The 18,396-nt window shown below is 43.3% G+C and overlaps 1 protein-coding gene across 1 annotated transcript in view; it reads right to left on the reverse strand.

The window, feature by feature from the left end:
* Positions 1-13,398: 13,398 nt before the first annotated feature.
* The window catches only part of LOC138663312 (oocyte zinc finger protein XlCOF22-like), a 36,578-nt gene continuing 31,580 nt past the window's right edge, over positions 13,399-18,396 (reverse strand). Inside the window, exon 7 of the mRNA XM_069749486.1 lies at positions 13,399-14,808. Within this exon, the coding sequence (XP_069605587.1) occupies positions 13,559-14,808 (1,250 nt within the window). The 3' untranslated portion in view covers positions 13,399-13,558. The remainder of the gene's footprint in view (positions 14,809-18,396) is intronic.

Genomic DNA, 18,396 nt, shown 5'->3' on the forward strand with positions numbered 1-18,396 from the left:
TTATTTTCACAGCTCTGCGTTATAAACTGTAGTGAAACACTTGGGGGTTCAAAGCTCTCAAAACACATCTAGATAAGTTCCTTGGGGGGTCTAGTTTCCAAAATGGGGTCACATGTGGGGGAGCTCCAATGTTTAGGCACACAGGGGCTCTCCAAATGCGACATGGTGTCCGCTAATGATTGGAGCCAATTTTTCATTCAAAAAGTCAAACGGCGCTCCTTCCCTTCCGAGCTCTGCCATGCGCCCAAACAGTCGTTTACCCTCACATATCGAGTATCAGCGTACTCAGGACAAATTGTACAACAACTTTTGTGGTCCATTTTCTCCTGTTACCCTTGGTAAAATAAAACAAATTGGAGCTGAAGTAAATTTTTTGGGAAAAAAAGTTAAATGTTCATTTTTATTTAAACATTCCAAAAATTCCTGTAAACACCTGAAGGGTTAATAAACTTCTTTAATGTGGTTTTGAGCACCTTGAGGGGTGCAGTTTTTACAATGGTGTCACACTTGGGTATTTTCTATCATATAGACCCCTCAAAATTACTTCAAATGTGATGTGGTCCCTAAAAAATATTGGTGTTGTAAAAAAGAGAAATTGCTGGTCAACTTTTAACCCTTATAATTCCCTAACAAAAAAAAATGTTGGTTCCAAAATTGTGCTGATGTAAAGTATACATGTGGGAAATGTTACTTATTAATTATTTTGTGTGACATATCTCTGTGATTTAATGGCATAAAAATTCAAAGTTGGAAAATTTTCAAAATTTTTGCTAAATTTCCATTTTTTTCACAAATATATTGAAGAAATTTTACCACTACCATGAACTACAATATATCACGAGAAAACAATGTCAGAATCGCCAAGATCCATTGAAGCGTTCCAGAGTTATAACCTCATAAAGGGACAGTGGTCAGAATTGTAAAAATTGGCCCGGTCATTAACGTGCAAACCACCCTCGGGGCTTGAGGGGTTAAACAGAATGTCCTCTTGTCCCTCTTGGAATATGCAGGTTGGGAGGTCACAATCAAGTGTGGGATCACTAATCTCCTGGGACTCAAAATGGAAAGAGGATCAGCGTGCTAAAAGCATTATCTGCTATCCAACCGACCACCTGCTCGCACTGTTCTGTCTTCAGAAATGGTGTAGCTTACCTTCCTGCAAAGTGGGACAGGAAACTATGTGATGTGGATGGGCGCGGTTCTTGTACTTAAGCAACATGCGTAGTCACATCTGTCCCACGTCCTCGGCATCTACGTGCACCATCATTAGCACCTCCACTTCCCTGTCCCTTACCTTACACGCTACAAATTTTCTAATTGCTAGGTATCTGGAAACCAAGTTTTTTATTTAAAAAAAAAAAAAAGGGCCACCTGCAACTGCCCCTTTTTTTGTTAATAACTCCATAATGTAACACAAAGCAGGTAAAAGTGTATGGCTGACAATTTCAATCTAGAAAAAATTCTCAACGCTTATTTGGAGTGTTATATACCACCAAAATGCCCCACAAAGCACGTAATACTTTATGGATAACACTATAGTCTATTTTTTCACCCCCTTAAAAAAGAATGTGGTCAGCCGTCCCTGCTATATATTTAGCAACGGACTGCAAAGCACTAAGCCCCTGTATTCAGCTAATCCCCCTGCTAATGCAACTGTCCCTCACTAGGCTAAATGAAGAATGTATCTGATACAAACAACAAAGCACAAGATTAGCCCTTAGAAGGACTGTTAATATGATGGTTCAGCTTCAGCACCAGTAACAACACTACAGGACTCTGATTCATTTTACTGTGCACACACAGGCCTGTACAACCACTCTCTTCCTCCAATAAGAACTGTCCCTGAACAATGCACTGGCATCAGTGTGCTGAGCGTGGCAACACCTGGTCTTTTATAACCCCTGATAATTATAATATGGCCAGCCGATCACCAATCACAGTAATGCCACTACTGAGATGGCTACGGCATTACAGTGACTGGCAGACAATCCCATGCATGCTTAAGGGCAGCACGGTGGCGCAGTGGTTAGCACTGCAGCCTTGCAGCGCTGGGGTCCTGGGTTTTAATCCCACCCAGGACAACATCTGCAAAGAGTTTGTATGTTCTCTCCGTGTTTGCGTGGGTTTCCTCCGGATACTCCGGTTTCCTCCCACATTCCAAAGACATACTGATTGGGAATTTAGATTGTGAGCCCCATCGGGGACAGTGATGATAATGTGTGCAACCTTTAAAGCGCTGCGGAATATGTTAGCGTTATATAAAAATAAAGATTATTATTATTTATTATTATTGGCTGTGTACCAGACACCAAAAATGCGGACTGGGGAATTTGACCTTCAGATCCGAGCAACGGCTAATGCTCATCAAGTATTTCCAAGCACCCAGATACTCAAGTGATATCCAAGTATCACTGAGCACGTTCGCTCATCCCTAGTAATTATCCTTTCTTATTTAATTACCGTATATACTCGAGGATAAGCTGAGATTTTCAGCACATTTTTTGGGGCTGAAAGTCCCCCTCTCGGCTTATACTCGAGTCATACCCAGGGGTTGGAAGGGGAAGGGGGAGCGGGGGCTGTATAATTATACTTACCTACTCCCGGCGCGGTCCCTGCTTCTTCCAGCGCTGCAGATTCTTCCTGTACTGAGCGGTCACATGGTACCGCTCATTACAGTCATGAATATGCGGCTCCACCTCCCATAGAGGTGGAGCCGCATATTCATGACTGTAGTGATCGGTAACTGTGACCGCTCAATACAGGAAGATGCAGCGCCGGGAGAAGCAGGGACCGCGCCGGGAGCAGGTAAGTATACGGGGAGGGGAGCACTGCGCGATATTTACTTGCTCCTCGTTCCGGTGCGGCTCCGTCTCCAGCGTCCTCTGTCAGTGACGCTAAGGTCAGAGGGCGCGGTGACGTAGTCAGTCCACGCCCTCTGCTGAGCGTCAGTGCTGGAGACGGAGCCGCACGAGGAGCAGGTAAATATTGAAAGCGCCGGCGTCCTGAGCGAAGAGAGGTATGTGATTTTTTTTTATTGCAGCAGCAGCATTATATATGGCACAGCTTTATATGGAGCATCTATGGGGCCATAATGAACGGTGAAGAGCATTATATATGGCACAGCTTTCTATGGAGCATCTATGGGGCCATAATGAACGGTGCAGAGCATTATATATGGCACAGCTTTCTATGGAGTATCTATGGGGCCATAATGAACAGTGCAGAGCATTCTATATTGCACATCTTTATATGGAGCATCTATGGGGCCATAATGAACGGTGCAGAGCAATATATATGGCACAGCTTTCTATGGAGTATCTATGGGGCCAAAATGAATGGTGCAGAGCATTATATATAAAACAGCTTTATATGGAGCATCTATGGGGCCATAATGAACGGTGCAGAGCATTCTATATGGCACAGCTTTCTATGGAACATCTATGGGGCAATAATGAATGTTATGGAGCATCTATTTTAATTTTTGAAATTCACCGGTAGCTGCTGCATTTCCACCCTAGGCTTATACTCGAGTCAATAAGTTTTCCCAGTTTTTTGTGGCAAAATTAGGGGGGGGGTCGGCTTATACTCGGGTCAGCTTATACTCGAGTATATACGGTATACGACTTATGTTTTTGTGCAATTTGTCAATAACATATGTAGTGTCTCCCAGTCTGAGTTATTTTTCATGGTCAACAAAATACGATTTTCTAGTAATTTATTTTTTACACTCTACTGTAGGTATTATAATGGTTTCTCTCTGTGTGGGATTTTTATTGTTTAAAGGTGATGTCCACTACTTGGACAAAGCCTTCTCATTGGAAAAGGAAAGGTTGATCCAGCTTCTACTCTACAAATCCAGGACATGTTTAAAATGATGAATTCTTTATTTTTTTTAAAGTTAAAATATAGTCATATCAAAAAGTGTTTTTTTTATTTCTTCGTTGAAACCTGTAGGAAAATGTATTTAAAAATCATAGGGAAAAGACTAATAGAATACCAAATGTGTTTAGAAAGCAAGTGCATTCTTAAACTTGGTTCACTGTCTCCACTTTTAGACACATCAAACAATAAGAGTAAGTCAGAGAGCAGAGGTGGCCCTAGCTTCCTGTTGATGTTCAATACATCCAAAGGCAGCAACAGTGAAGCCAGTGCTGATTTTGTAACAACCTCACATGAGCCCCGGGAACGTGAGTGCAACGACTATTGGAACAAAACTGGCACGCAAAATGAGTGAGTATGAATATTTTTATTTAAACTAGACCAAACATGAAGAATGACAAGGGGTTGTCCTAATAATGGACAACCCCTTTAAGAAATACAATTTTATGTTAAAACATTTCCAACATTCTGAACATGAAAAGGTTTTACCTCCTTTGTAACTTTTCTGATGTTAAAGAGTTATTTTAGTATAAAACATTTCCTACATTATGAACATGAAAAAGGCTTCTCCTCTGTGTGAATTTTTTGGTGACTAAGAAGATATGATTTCCTTACAAAACATTTCTCACATTCCGAACATGAAAACGTCTTTTCCCCTGTGTGTTTTCTGGTGCTTAACCAAAGATGATTTCTCGTTAAAACATTTCCCACATTCATAAACAACCCCTGAAAAATTTCTATAATAACAGAATCTAATATAAAGGAACCTGGCCCCCTGATTCCTTGACGCACCCCAAAAACTTTCTACAAATCCAACATTTTAGGCGTACGCTTCTTAACTTCAAAAAAAAGTTTCCCCATGGTTCCACTTGGTCATGGCTCGACATAATGGCTAAAATACCTCACCCTGAAATGAAGAGCATCTTTCGCGTCTACGCACAACTCAGCTCCGTCAATAACCAAACTAAGCCTACATTTATTCACTCCTGGGAGCTGGAGATGGGAACTGTTTTTACAAAGACGCAAACGTCAAAAATTTTAGCTTTTGCGTGGGGATTTTCCCGATGCATTTTACTCCAAGAAAATTCATACAAAATTTTGACCAGGTGGCACCTAACTCCAGCCAAATTATTTCATTTGAGTCTGTTAGAGGACAGTGTTGTGAATTCTGTGGCAGAGCTCCCTCCTGTGGTCACAAGTGGTACTTGGGCTGATTCTCTCTATGAGCTTCCGTTGGTGGAGGAAAGTGGTACTGCGGCTTCTGAGTTTCCTTCCTCAGGTGATGTGGTGAAGTCTGTTGTGAATTCTGTGGCAGAGCTCCCTCCTGTGGTCACAAGTGGTACTTCGGCTGATTCTCTCTGGGAGCTTCCGTTTGTGGAGGAAAGTGGTACTGCGGCTTCTGAGTTTCCTCCCTCAGGTGATCTGGTGAGGTCGTTAGGTGCTTCTCTACTTAACTCCACCTAATGCTTTGATCCATGCTTCCTGTCAATGTTCCAGTGTTGGACTTGTTTTTCCCTGGATCATTCCTGTGGCCTGCTGCTCTGCATAGCTAAGTTCTTCTTTGCTATTTGTTTGCTATTTTTTCTGTCCAGCTTGTCTATTTGTTTTGCTGGAAGCTCTGGGACGCAGAGGGTGTACCTCCGTGCCGTTAGTTCGGTACGGAGGGTCTTTTTGCCCCCTTTGCGTGGTTTTCTTTAAGGTTTTGTGTAGACCGCAGGGTTATCTTTCCTATCCTCGCTCTGTTAAGAAAGTCGGGCCTCACTTTGCTGAATCTATTTCATCCCTACGCTTGTCTTTTCATCTTAACTCACAGTCATTATATGTGGGGGGCTGCCTTTTCCTTTGGGGTATTTCTCTGAGGCAAGGTAGGCTTATTTTCTATCTTCAGGCTAGTTAGTTTCTCAGGTTGCATAGGCAGAGTTAGGCGCAATCCACGGCTGCCTCTAGTGTTGTTTGGAGAGGATTAGGGATTGCGGTCTGCAGAGTTCCCACGTCTCAGAGCTCGTTCTATTATTTTGGGTTATTGTCAGATCACTGTATGTGCTCTGACCGCTATGTCCATTGTGATACTGAATTGACTATCACAACAGTACAGGAAGCCAAGAGTGCTAATGATTCTCAATAAAGGGAAAAAAGAAGTTCTGAGACCATTTTTTTTTCTTTGCACTGTGTTTTGCCTTTTTTTTCCCCTAGACATTTGGGTGGTTCAGGACACAGGTGTAGCAATGGACATTAAAGGTCTGTCTTCATGTGTGGATCAGCTCATGGCAAGAGTTCAAAATTTTCAAGATTTTGTGGTTCAGAATTCTTTGTTAGAACCGAGATTTCCTATTCCAGATTTGTTTTTTGGAGATAGAACTAAATTTCTGAGTTTCAAAAATAATTGTAAATTATTTCTGGCTTTGAAACCTCGCTCCTCTGGTGACCCAGTTCAACAGGTTAGGATCGTCATTTCTTTTTTGCGTGGCGACACTCAGGACTGGGCATTTTCTCTTGCGTCAGGAGATCCTGCATTAAGTAATATCGATGCGTTTTTCCTGGCGCTTGGATTGCTGTACGATGAGCCTAATTCAGTGGATCAGGCAGAAAAAAATTTGCTGTCTCTTTGTCAGGCGCAGGATGAGATAGAGGTATATTGTCAGAAATTTAGAAAGTGGTCCGTTCTCACTCAATGGAATGAATCTGCGCTGGCAGCTATATTCAGAAAGGGTCTCTCTGAAGCCCTTAAGGATGTCATGGTGGGATTTCCTATGCCTGCTGGTTTGAATGAGTCTATGTCTTTGGCCATTCAGATCGGTTGACGCTTGCGTGAGCGTAAATCTGTGCACCATTTGGCGGTATTACCTGAGATTAAACCTAAGTTTATGCAGTGCGATAGGACTATGACCAGAGTTGAACGGCAAGAACACAGACGTCTGAATGGGCTGTGTTTCTACTGTGGTGATTCCACTCATGCTATCTCTGATTGTCCTAAGCGCACTAAGCGGTTCGCTAGGTCTGCCACCATTGGTACAGTGGTCAAAATTTCTTCTGTCCGTTACCTTGATCTGCTTTTTGTCATCGTATTCTGTCATGGCATTTGTGGATTCAGGCGCTGCCCTGAATTTGATGAACTTTGAATATGCTAAGCGTTGTGGGTTTTTCTTGGAGCCCTTGCAGTGTCCTATTCCATTGAGAGGAATTGATGCTACGCCTTTGGCCAAGAATAGGCCTCAATACTGGACCCAGCTGACCATGTGCATGGCTCCTGCACATCAGGAGGTTATTCGCTTTCTGGTGTTGCATAATCTGCATGATGTGGTCGTGTTGGGGTTGCCATGGCTACAAGCCCATAATCCAGTATTGGATTGGAAATCCATGTCGGTGTCCAGCTGGGGTTGTCAGGGGGTACATGGTGATGTTCCATTTCTGTCAATTTCGTCATCCACCCCTTCTGAGGTTCCAGAGTTCTTGTCTGATTACCGGGATGTATTTGATGAGCCCAAGTCCGATGCCCTACCTCCGCATAGGGATTGTGATTGTGCTATCAATTTGATTCCTGGTAGTAAATTCCCAAAAGGTCGACTGTTTAATTTATCCGTGCCTGAGCACACCGCTATGCGCAGTTATGTGAAGGAATCCCTGGAGAAGGGGCATATTCGCCCGTCATCGTCGCCATTAGGAGCAGGGTTCTTTTTTGTAGCCAAGGATGGTTCACTGAGACCTTGTATAGATTACCGCCTTCTTAATAAGATCACTGTTAAATTTCAGTACCCCTTGCCATTGTTATCTGATTTGGTTGCTCGGATTAAGGGGGCTAGTTGGTTCACCAAGATAGATCTTCGTGGTGCGTATAATTTGGTGCGAATCAGGCGAGGCGATGAATGGAAAACTGCATTTAATACGCCCAAGGGTCATTTTGAGTATCTAGTGATGCCATTCGGACTTGCCAATGCTCCATCAGTGTTTCAGTCCTTTATGCATGACATCTTCCGAGAGTACCTGGATAAATTCCTGATTGTGTACTTGGATGACATTTTGATCTTCTCGGATGATTGGGAGTCTCATGTGAAGCAGGTCAGAACGGTTTTTCAGGTCCTGCGTGCTAATTCTTTGTTTGTGAAGGGATCAAAGTGTCTCTTTGGTGTGCAGAATGTTTCATTTTTGGGGTTCATCTTTTCCCCTTCTACTATCGAGATGGATCCTGTTAAGGTCCAAGCCATCCATGATTGGACTCAGCCGACATCTCTGAAAAGTCTGCAAAAGTTCCTGGGCTTTGCTAATTTTTATCGTCGCTTCATCTGCAATTTTTCTAGTATTGCCAAACCATTGACCGATTTGACCAAGAAGGGTGCTGATTTGGTCAATTGGTCTTCTGCTGCTGTGGAAGCTTTTCAAGACTTGAAGCGTCGTTTTTCTTCTGCCCCTGTGTTGTGTCAACCAGATGTTTCTCTTCCGTTCCAGGTCGAGGTTGATGCTTCTGAGATTGGAGCAGGGGCTCTTTTGTCGCAGAGAGGTTCTGATTGCTCAGTGATGAAACCATGCGCTTTTTTTTCCAGGAAGTTTTCGCCTGCTGAGCGAAATTATGATGTGGGCAACCGAGAGTTGCTGGCCATGAAGTGGGCATTCGAGGAGTGGCGTCATTGGCTTGAAGGAGCTAAGCATCGCGTGGTGGTATTGACTGATCATAAGAACTTGACCTATCTCGAGTCTGCTAAGCGTTTGAATCCTAGACAGGCTCGTTGGTCGCTGTTTTTTGCCCATTTTGACTTTGTGATTTCGTACCTTCCGGGCTCTAAAAATGTGAAGGCGGATGCTCTGTCTAGGAGTTTTGTGCCCAACTCTCCGGGTTTATCTGAGCCGGCGGGTATCCTCAAGGAAGGAGTAATTGTGTCTGCCATCTCCCCTGATTTGCGGCGGGTGCTGCAAAAATTTCAGGCTAATAAACCTGATCGTTGTCCAGCGGAGAAACTGTTTGTCCCTGATAGGTGGACGAATAAAGTCATCTCTGAGGTTCATTGTTCGGTGTTGGCTGGTCATCCTGGAATCTTTGGTACCAGAGAGTTAGTGGCTAGATCCTTTTGGTGGCCATCTCTGTCGCGGGATGTGCGTACTTTTGTGCAGTCCTGTGGGATTTGTGCTCGGGCTAAGCCCTGCTGTTCTCGTGCCAGTGGGTTGCTTTTGCCCTTGCCGGTCCCGAAGAGGCCTTGGACACATATCTCTATGGATTTTATTTCAGATCTTCCTGTTTCTCAAAAGATGTCAGTCATTTGGGTGGTCTGTGATCGCTTTTCTAAGATGGTCCATCTGGTACCCTTGTCTAAATTGCCTTCCTCCTCTGATTTGGTGCCATTGTTCTTCCAGCATGTGGTTCGTTTGCATGGCATTCCAGAGAATATCGTTTCTGACAGAGGTTCCCAGTTTGTTTCGAGGTTTTGGCGAGCCTTTTGTGGTAGGATGGGCATTGACTTGTCTTTTTCCTCGGCTTTCCATCCTCAGACTAATGGCCAGACCGAACGAACCAATCAGACCTTGGAAACATATCTGAGATGCTTTGTTTCTGCGGATCAGGATGACTGGGTGTCCTTTTTGCCTTTGGTTGAGTTCGCCCTTAATAATCGGGCCAGCTCGGCTACCTTGGTTTCGCCATTTTTCTGCAATTCTGGGTTCCATCCTCGTTTCTCTTCAGGACAGGTTGAGTCTTCGGACTGTCCTGGTGTGGATACTGTGGTGGACAGGTTGCAGCAGATTTGGACTCATGTAGTGGACAATTTGACCTTGTCCCAGGAGAAGGCTCAACGTTTCGCTAATTGCAGACGCCGTGTGGGTCCCCGACTTCGTGTTGGGGATCTGGTTTGGTTATCTTCTCGTCATATTCCTATGAAGGTTTCCTCTCCTAAGTTTAAACCTCGTTTCATTGGTCCGTATAGGATTTCTGAGGTTCTTAATCCTGTGTCTTTTCGTCTGACCCTCCCAGATTCTTTTTCCATACATAACGTATTCCATAGGTCATTGTTGCGGAGATACGTGGCACCTATGGTTCCATCTGTTGACCCTCCTGCCCCGGTTTTGGTGGAGGGGGAATTGGAGTATATTGTGGAGATTTTGGATTCTCGTGTTTCAAGAAGGAAACTCCAGTATCTGGTTAAATGGAAGGGTTATGTTCAGGAAGATAATTCCTGGGTTTTTGCCTCTGATGTCCATGCTCCCGATCTTGTTCGTGCCTTTCATGTGGCTCATCCTGGTCGGCCTGGGGGCTCTGGTGAGGGTTCGGTGACCCCTCCTCAAGGGGGGTACTGTTGTGAATTCTGTGGCAGAGCTCCCTCCTGTGGTCACAAGTGGTACTTCAGCTGATTCTCTCTGGGAGCTTCCGTTTGTGGAGGAAAGTGGTACTGCGGCTTCTGAGTTTCCTCCCTCAGGTGATCTGGTGAGGTCGTTAGGTGCTTCTCTACTTAACTCCACCTAATAATAATAATAATAATAATCTTTATTTTATATAGCGCTAACATATTCCGCAGCGCTTTACAGTTTTGCACACATTATCACCACTGTCCCCGATGGGGCTCACAATCTAGAATCCCTATCAGTATGTCTTTGGAATGTGGGAGGAAACCGGAGTGCCCGGAGGAAACCCACGCAAACACGGAGAGAACATACAAACTCTTTGCAGATGTTGTCCTGGGTGGGATTAGAACCCAGGACTCCAGCGCTGCAAGGCTGCTGTGCTAAGCACTGCGCCACCGTGCTGCCCTAATGCTTTGATCCATGCTTCCTGTCAATGTTCCAGTGTTGGACTTGTTTTTCCCTGGATCATTCCTATGGCCTGCTGCTCTGCATAGCTAAGTTCTTCTTTGCTATTTGTTTGCTATTTTTTCTGTCCAGCTTGTCTATTTGTTTTGCTGAAAGCTCTGGGACGCAGAGGGTGTACCTCCGTGCCGTTAGTTCGGTACGGAGGGTCTTTTTGCCCCCTTTGCGTGGTTTTCTTTAGGGTTTTGTGTAGACCGCAGGGTTATCTTTCCTATCCTCGCTCTGTTAAGAAAGTCGGGCCTCACTTTGCTGAATCTATTTCATCCCTACGCTTGTCTTTTCATCTTAACTCACAGTCATTATATGTGGGGGGCTGCCTTTTCCTTTGGGGTATTTCTCTGAGGCAAGGTAGGCTTATTTTCTATCTTCAGGCTAGTTAGTTTCTCAGGCTGTGCCGAGTTGCATATGCAGAGTTAGGCGCAATCCACGGCTGCCTCTAGTGTTGCTTGGAGAGGATTAGGGATTGCGGTCTGCAGAGTTCCCACGTCTCAGAGCTCGTTCTATTATTTTGGGTTATTGTCAGATCACTGTATGTGCTCTGACCGCTATGTCCATTGTGATACTGAATTGCCTATCACAACAGAAGTCGTTAGGTGCTGCTCTATTTAACTCCACCTAGTGCTTTGATCCTGGCCTCCAGTCAATGTTCTAATATTGGACTTGCTTCCTCCTGGATCGTTCCTGTGGCCTGCTGCTCTGCATAGCTAAGTTGCTCTTGTGTTATTTTTGTTTGCTGTTTTTTTCTGTCCAGCTTGTTTATTTGATTTTTCTTGCTTGTTGGAAGCTCTGGGACGCAGAGGGTGTACCTCCGTGCCGTTAGTCGGTACGGAGGGTCTTTTTGCCCCCTTTGCGTGGTTGTTTGTAGGGTTTTGTGTTGACCGCAAAGTTACCTTTCCTATCCTCGCTCTGTTCAGAAAGTCGGGCCTCACTTTGCTAAATCTATTTCATCTCTACGTTTGTCTTTTCATCTTAACTCACAGTCATTATATGTGGGGGGCTGCCTTTTCCTGTGGGGTATTTCTCTGAGGCAAGGTAGGCTTATTTTCTATCTTCAGGCTAGCTAGTTTCTCAGGCTGTGCCGAGTTGCATAGGGAGCGTTAGGCGCAATCCACGGCTGCCTCTAGTGTGGTTGGAGAGGATTAGGGATTGCGGTCAGCAGAGTTCCCACGTCTCAGAGCTCGTTCTATGTTTTTGGGTTATTGTCAGGTCACTGTATGTGCTCTGACTTCTATGTCCATTGTGGTACTGAATTACCAAATCATAACAGGACAGCTCCTGTTGGCGATGCCATGACCCATTGGGCCATCACACCCATATTTTCTGGGAATGCCCTAAACTAAAAACGTTTTGGGAAGAGATAGGTAGAACTCTTAAGAAACTTAACTTGATTAAAGCCAACCTTCGGGCTTCTGAAGTCCTGCTTTCCTGCCCATCTAATAATTTCAAACCCAAGAAACATAGACTTTTACCATTGCTAGTAAGTGCTGCAAAGCACTTAATCACTCTACATTGGAAAGATGCTTCCCCTCCAACCATATCTGAGTGGTTTTCCAAGGTGAACCAGGTCTTTAGGCTTGAGGAGTTATCCAGCTGGAAAATGAACAATCACGACTTGTATGTGAAAATTTGGGCACCTTGGAAAGAGTTAAAAACGAGCGGATACACTTAATATAATTTTGCTGCTTAATGTATGCCCTTGGGATACATAATAAGGCTATATTCACACTTAGCGGTTTTTACCGCGGAACCGCCGCGATTTTGATGCTGCGGGTCCGCAGCAGTTTCCATAGCGTTTACTGTAACATGTAAACCCTATGGAAACCGCAAACCGCTGTGCACATGCTGCGGGAAAAACCGCGCGGGAACGCAGCGGTTTACAACCCGCAGCATGTCACTTCTTTGTGCAGAATCGCTGCGATTCTGCACCCATAGGAATACATTGAACCGCTTACTTCCCGCATGGGGCTGTGCCCACGTTGCGGGAAGTAAGCGGATAATGTGCGGGTGGTACCCGGGGTGGAGGAGAGGAGACTCTCCTCCAGGCCCTGGGAACCATATTTGGGGTTAAAAAATAAAAAATCTGGTTATACTCACCCTCTGATGTCCGGAGCTCCTGGGCGCTGCACGCGGCCGTCCGGTCAGAGTTGCTGTGCGACCAGGACCTGCGGTGACGTCGCGGTCACATGACCGTGACGTCACGAAGGGTCCTTCTCCCACAGCATCTTTGGAACCGGACCGCCGGGTGCAGCGCCCAGGAGATCCGGACATCAGAGGGTGAGTATAACCAATTTTTATTATTTTTAACATTACTATTGATGCTGCATATTGCTGCATATGCAGCATCAATAGTATAGGCGGAAACCCGCAGCGGAAACCGTGGAACAAACCGCGATAAATCTGCAGGGAGAACCGCAGTTGTTTTGCCCTGCAGATTTATCAAATCCGCTGCGGGAGAACCCGCAGGGACCCGACGCAAGGTGTGAACATAGCCTAAGAGTTATGACTGAATGTATTATCATAAACTGTATTTGTTTTCTCGGCTAAGACTTAATATGGAGTACCAATTCATGTTAAAATTGTTCAATCTCCCCCCCCCCCTATTCCCTCTCTCCCCACCCTCCCCTCCATTATCCCCCACCCTATACCTACCTGACCCCCTTTCCCCCCCACCAACTTTCTCCATTACTCATATGGTTTTCTTGTACCTTATAATAAGATATTTGTAATGGCTTTCATGTTTATTACTAAATAAAGAATTTATTAAAAAAAAACATTTCCCACATTCTGAACAGGAAAAAGGCTTCTCCCCTGTGTGAGTTCTCTGGTGCTTAACCAAAGATGATTTCTCGTTGAAACATTTCCCACATTCTGAATATGAAAAAGGCTTCTCCCCTCAGTGAGTTATCTGGTGCCTATCCAAATCTGATTTCTCCTTAAAACCGTTATTACATTCTGAACATGAAAAAGGTTTCTCCCCTGTGTGGGTTCTCTGGTGCCTAACCAAAGAGGATTTCTCGTTAAAACATTTCCCACATTCTGAACAGGAAAAAGGTTTCTTCCCTGTGTGAGTTCTCTGGTGCCTAACCAAAGAGGATTTCTCGATAAAACATTTCTCACATTCTGAACAGGAAAAAGGTTTCACTCCTGTGTGGGTTCTTCTTTGGTGTTTAACAAGACTGCATTTCCTGCTAAAATAATTCCCACATTCTGGACAGGAAAAAGGCTTCTCCCCTGAGTGAGTTCTCTGGTGCCGATACAAACCTGATTTCTCCTTAAAACCTTTCCCACATTCTGAACATGAAAAAGGTTTCCCCCCTGTGTGGGTTCTTTGGTGTATAACAAGATGTGATTTGTGTTTAAAACATTTCCCACATTCTGAACAGGAAAAAGGCTTCTCCCCTGTGTGAATTCTCTGGTGCTTAACCAAAGATGATATCTCGATAAAACATTTCCCACATTCTGAACAGGAAAAAGGTTTCTCCCCTGCGTGGATTCTTTGGTGAATAACAAGATTGCATTTCACTTTAAAACATTTCCCACATTCTGAACAGGAAAAAGGCTTCTCCCCTGTGTGGGTTCTTTGGTGTATAACAAGATTGCATTTCTGGTTAAAACATTTCCCACATTCTGAACATGAAAAAGGTTTCTCCCCTGTGTGGGTTCTTTGGTGTATAACAAGATTGCATTTCTGGTTAAAACATTTCCCACATTCTGAACATGAAAAAGGTTTCTCCCCTGTGTGGGTTCTCTGGTGTATAACAAGATGTGATTTGTGTTTAAAACATTTTCCACACTTGGAACAAGAAAATCTTTTATCCACTGTGTGAATTTTTGGATGTTTAAGAAAAGACTTTTTGATGAGAAAACTGTTTTCATATTCTGAACATGAAAATGGCTTCTTTGATTTAGGAGTATTTCTGTTTTTAATGCTTATTTTGTGACTCTGATTTTCCTTAGTTGTCACTAATGAATCAGAAGACACAACCTGTTTCAAAGGATCAGATGAGATATCTTTGCTGCGAAGGAATGATGGTATATTTGGAGTCATGGCATTAACGTCAATTGTATCCAGTGGGATCTCAAAATCATCTGATTTAAAAATTGAAGATGTTAGCTGTTCCTTTGATCTCTGGGTACAGTTATCTGAAAGATATAAACCAATTATCATTTTTGAATATAATATCCTTGAATGCCATTTAACATTTCTACTTAAACTGTCTGCAAAAATTGCAAGTTATGTAAAAGTACTGAATTCTTCACCAAGACAATGACAGTTCACAGTCTAATAGAGAATCTCATATGATGAACCTGTGGAGCGTGGTATTTAACTGTTTGTTCATTCTGCCTACAAAATATGGAATAAAAAGCTACAAAGAAACATTAGGTTGACGAACATAATACCAATAAAAACTTCTATTCATCTAACAAAAAACAAGTCCACACTCAGGTCCTCCAACAGAGGTTTCCACATTATTAGTGGCTCAAAGGCTCTTGAAAAGCAACATGGCTTCCATTAACCAATCCAGCAATAACCACTCTGTCAAAGTCAAATTTCCAACTCGCTTCTGAGCCTTTTAGTGTGCCCAAACCACATGTATTTGGCATTACTATAGTGAGAGGAACCCACTTAATTTATGGTGTGTGTGTGTGTGTCTCCTGGAGCACAATCAGAGCACTATGTGTTGGGTAATAAAATGGCATAATTGCAATTGTTTTCTCCCACATCCACTGTGTGCTAATTTCTGGAAAGTGCCTGTAGAATCAAAAATAGTCACTACTCCAATAGATTAGTTCTCTGAGGGTTATAATTTCCAAAATGGAGTCATTTCATGGGAATTTCTTCAGCTCTGATTTTCAGAAATTTTGTCATATTAGGGCTTCTGCAGTTGGTGTCATCTGCTCCTATGATGTCACCAGGCGTGTCGTTATTCATATGGCAGGGGGTGCTGGTAATGGAGTAGACGTTGGAACCAAAAGCTCTGGATGACATAGGCTCGATTCATCCACTAAGATTAGGGTGCCTGAGACAAGTAGTACCATCCAGTCTGGCAGTATGGGTGTATGTGCTGTCCAGCTGAAGTAATCTTCTCCCTGATTCAGCCAATTAGATAGCACCATATTCTACAAAAACTCTAAGCATATTGAAGGAAGCTGCCAGATACAGCCTTGCTCTCCTCTCGTTCAGTCCTCTATGCTCAACTCACGGCTTGTGTATTTGTTTCCCGTTGTGATCCCGACCTGTTTGCTGACTACTATTACATCTTTTGATTTTGTATTTTCTCTGCCTTTCACACCACCGAACAGAAGGCAACACTGTGGCCCAAGCCTAGGGGTCTCTGTGTAAGTCCAGATCCGTGTAGAGGTGTTAAATGGTGATGCCCAAGACAATCCCAGGGATCAGGAAAATGGAGTAGATGGTGCCAAGCCTGTTCATGGTCGCCATCTTTTGAGCTGCCAGGTGACCACAAACACTCCTCCTAATATATTGTGTCTGCAAGCTATTCAAGTAAGATCTGAATTCAAATAGCTACATAGAGCTCCCTCCCTTCTCAACCCGGAAATGTGCCAAGACAGTAATGTACAACCATTTATAGGGTATTGTCGAATACAAGAGAAGTTGTAAAATAATTTGTGAGGTCCATCTGTTTGGTATTACCATTTGTGACAGTGAAAAAAAATGAGGCTTCTATTTTGTGAAGAATTCTAAAATGTAACACCATATAAAGATTTCAAAAATGGGCCCTGATTAGGAACACAAAACTGGCTGCAGGAACTGGATATCAGAGTCTTTTGGGAACTAACTACTGTACTCAAAAACTGTGACTATAAACAGTAACACATCTACTGAAATGATCAAACTCAACAATCTTCATCGGTAAAAAATGAGTAACTAGTGGTGGAAACTCTCTGGAGTAGTTGCAGCATGGGGCTTGGTGGTTCTTGGCAATCTAACTTTTCATAAGGGCCAATATTTTCTGTCAAATCAGTTTCAAAAAGAAATATTAGGTAGTCATTGATAAGAGTAGAGAATCTATTAGTGCTCCCCATTTCAGTAGAGATTGTCCAGTAATCTGAATTCCTTAGAATTGAAAACATAATGGAATGTATGACGTGGAGTGAATCCATGAAACCAGGGCTTGAGCCATGCCAACATTTTGTGCAGGCATAAATAAATGTATATTACAGCCATCAGCCATGCACAGCTTAGAGATATATCATGGGACAAGTGTAATGTCTTTTATGCAGTTTATCATAATCCTCCTTGAAGTTAGTCGGTTTTAAAAGAAGCCCATTGGATCGGACCTCATCGGGACCGCCCCTGAGTGAGTATGATATAACCTGTTTTTCTTATCTTTCAGATGACATCTGGGGCTTATATACAGCATTACAGATTGCTGTAGATAAGCCCCTGATGCCGGTGGCCTTAGCTTATAGGCGAATTTTGGGGTGACAGATTCCCTTTAACCCCTTCATGACCCAGCCTATTTTGACCTTAAAGACCTTGCCGTTTTTTGCAATTCTGACCAGTGTCCCTTTATGAGGTAATAACTCAGGAACGCTTCAACGGATCCTAGCGGTTCTGAGATTGTTTTTTCGTGACATATTGGGCTTCATGTTAGTGGTAAATTTAGGTCAATAAATTCTGCGTTTATTTGTGATAAAAACGGAAATTTGGCGAAAATTTTGAAAATTTCGCAATTTTCACATTTTGAATTTTTATTCTGTTAAACCAGAGAGATATGTGACACAAAATAGTTAATAAATAAGATTTCCCACATGTTTACTTTACATCAGCACAATTTTGGAAACAAAATTTTTTTTTGTTAGGAAGTTATAAGGGTTAAAATTTGACCAGCGATTTGTCATTTTTACAACGAAATTTACAAAACCATTTTTTTTAGGGACCACCTCACATTTGAAGTCAGTTTGAGGGGTCTATATGGCTGAAAATACCCAAAAGTGACACCATTCTAAAAACTGCACCCCTCAAGGTACTCAAAACCACATTCAAGAAGTTTATTAACCCTTCAGGTGCTTCACAGCAGCAGAAGCAACAAGGAAGGAAAAAATGAACATTTAACTTTTTAGTCACAAAAATTATCTTTTAGCAACAATTTTTTTATTTTCCCAATGGTAAAAAGAGAAACTGAACCACGAAAGTTGTTGTCCAATTTGTCCTGAGTACGCTGATACCTCATATGTGGGGGTAAACCACTGTTTGGGCGCACGGCAGGGCTTGGAAGGGAAGGAGCGCCATTTGACTTTTTGAATAAAAAATTGGCTCCACTCTTTAGCGGACACCATGTCACGTTTGGAGAGCACCCGTGTGCCTAAAAATTGGAGCTCCCCCACAAGTGACCCCATTTTGGAAACTAGACGCCCCAAGGAACTTATCTAGATGCATAGTGAGCACTTTGAACCCCCAGGTGCTTCACAAATTGATCCGTAAAAATGAAAAAGTACTTTTTTTTCACAAAAAAATTCTTTTAGCCTCAATTTTTTCATTTTCACATGGGCAGTAGGATAAAATGGATCAAAAAATTTGTTGGGCAATTTCTCCCGAGTACGCCGATACCTCATATGTGGGGGTAAACCACTGTTTGGGCACTCGGCAGGGCTCGGAAGGGAAGGCGCGCCATTTGACTTTTTGAATGGAAAATTAGCTCCAATTGTTAGCGGACACCATGTCGCGTTTGGAGAGCCCCTGTGTGCCTAAACATTGGAGCTCCC

The sequence above is a fragment of the Ranitomeya imitator genome, chromosome 2 (assembly GCF_032444005.1).
Source record: "Ranitomeya imitator isolate aRanImi1 chromosome 2, aRanImi1.pri, whole genome shotgun sequence".
Taxonomy (NCBI): domain Eukaryota; kingdom Metazoa; phylum Chordata; class Amphibia; order Anura; family Dendrobatidae; genus Ranitomeya; species Ranitomeya imitator.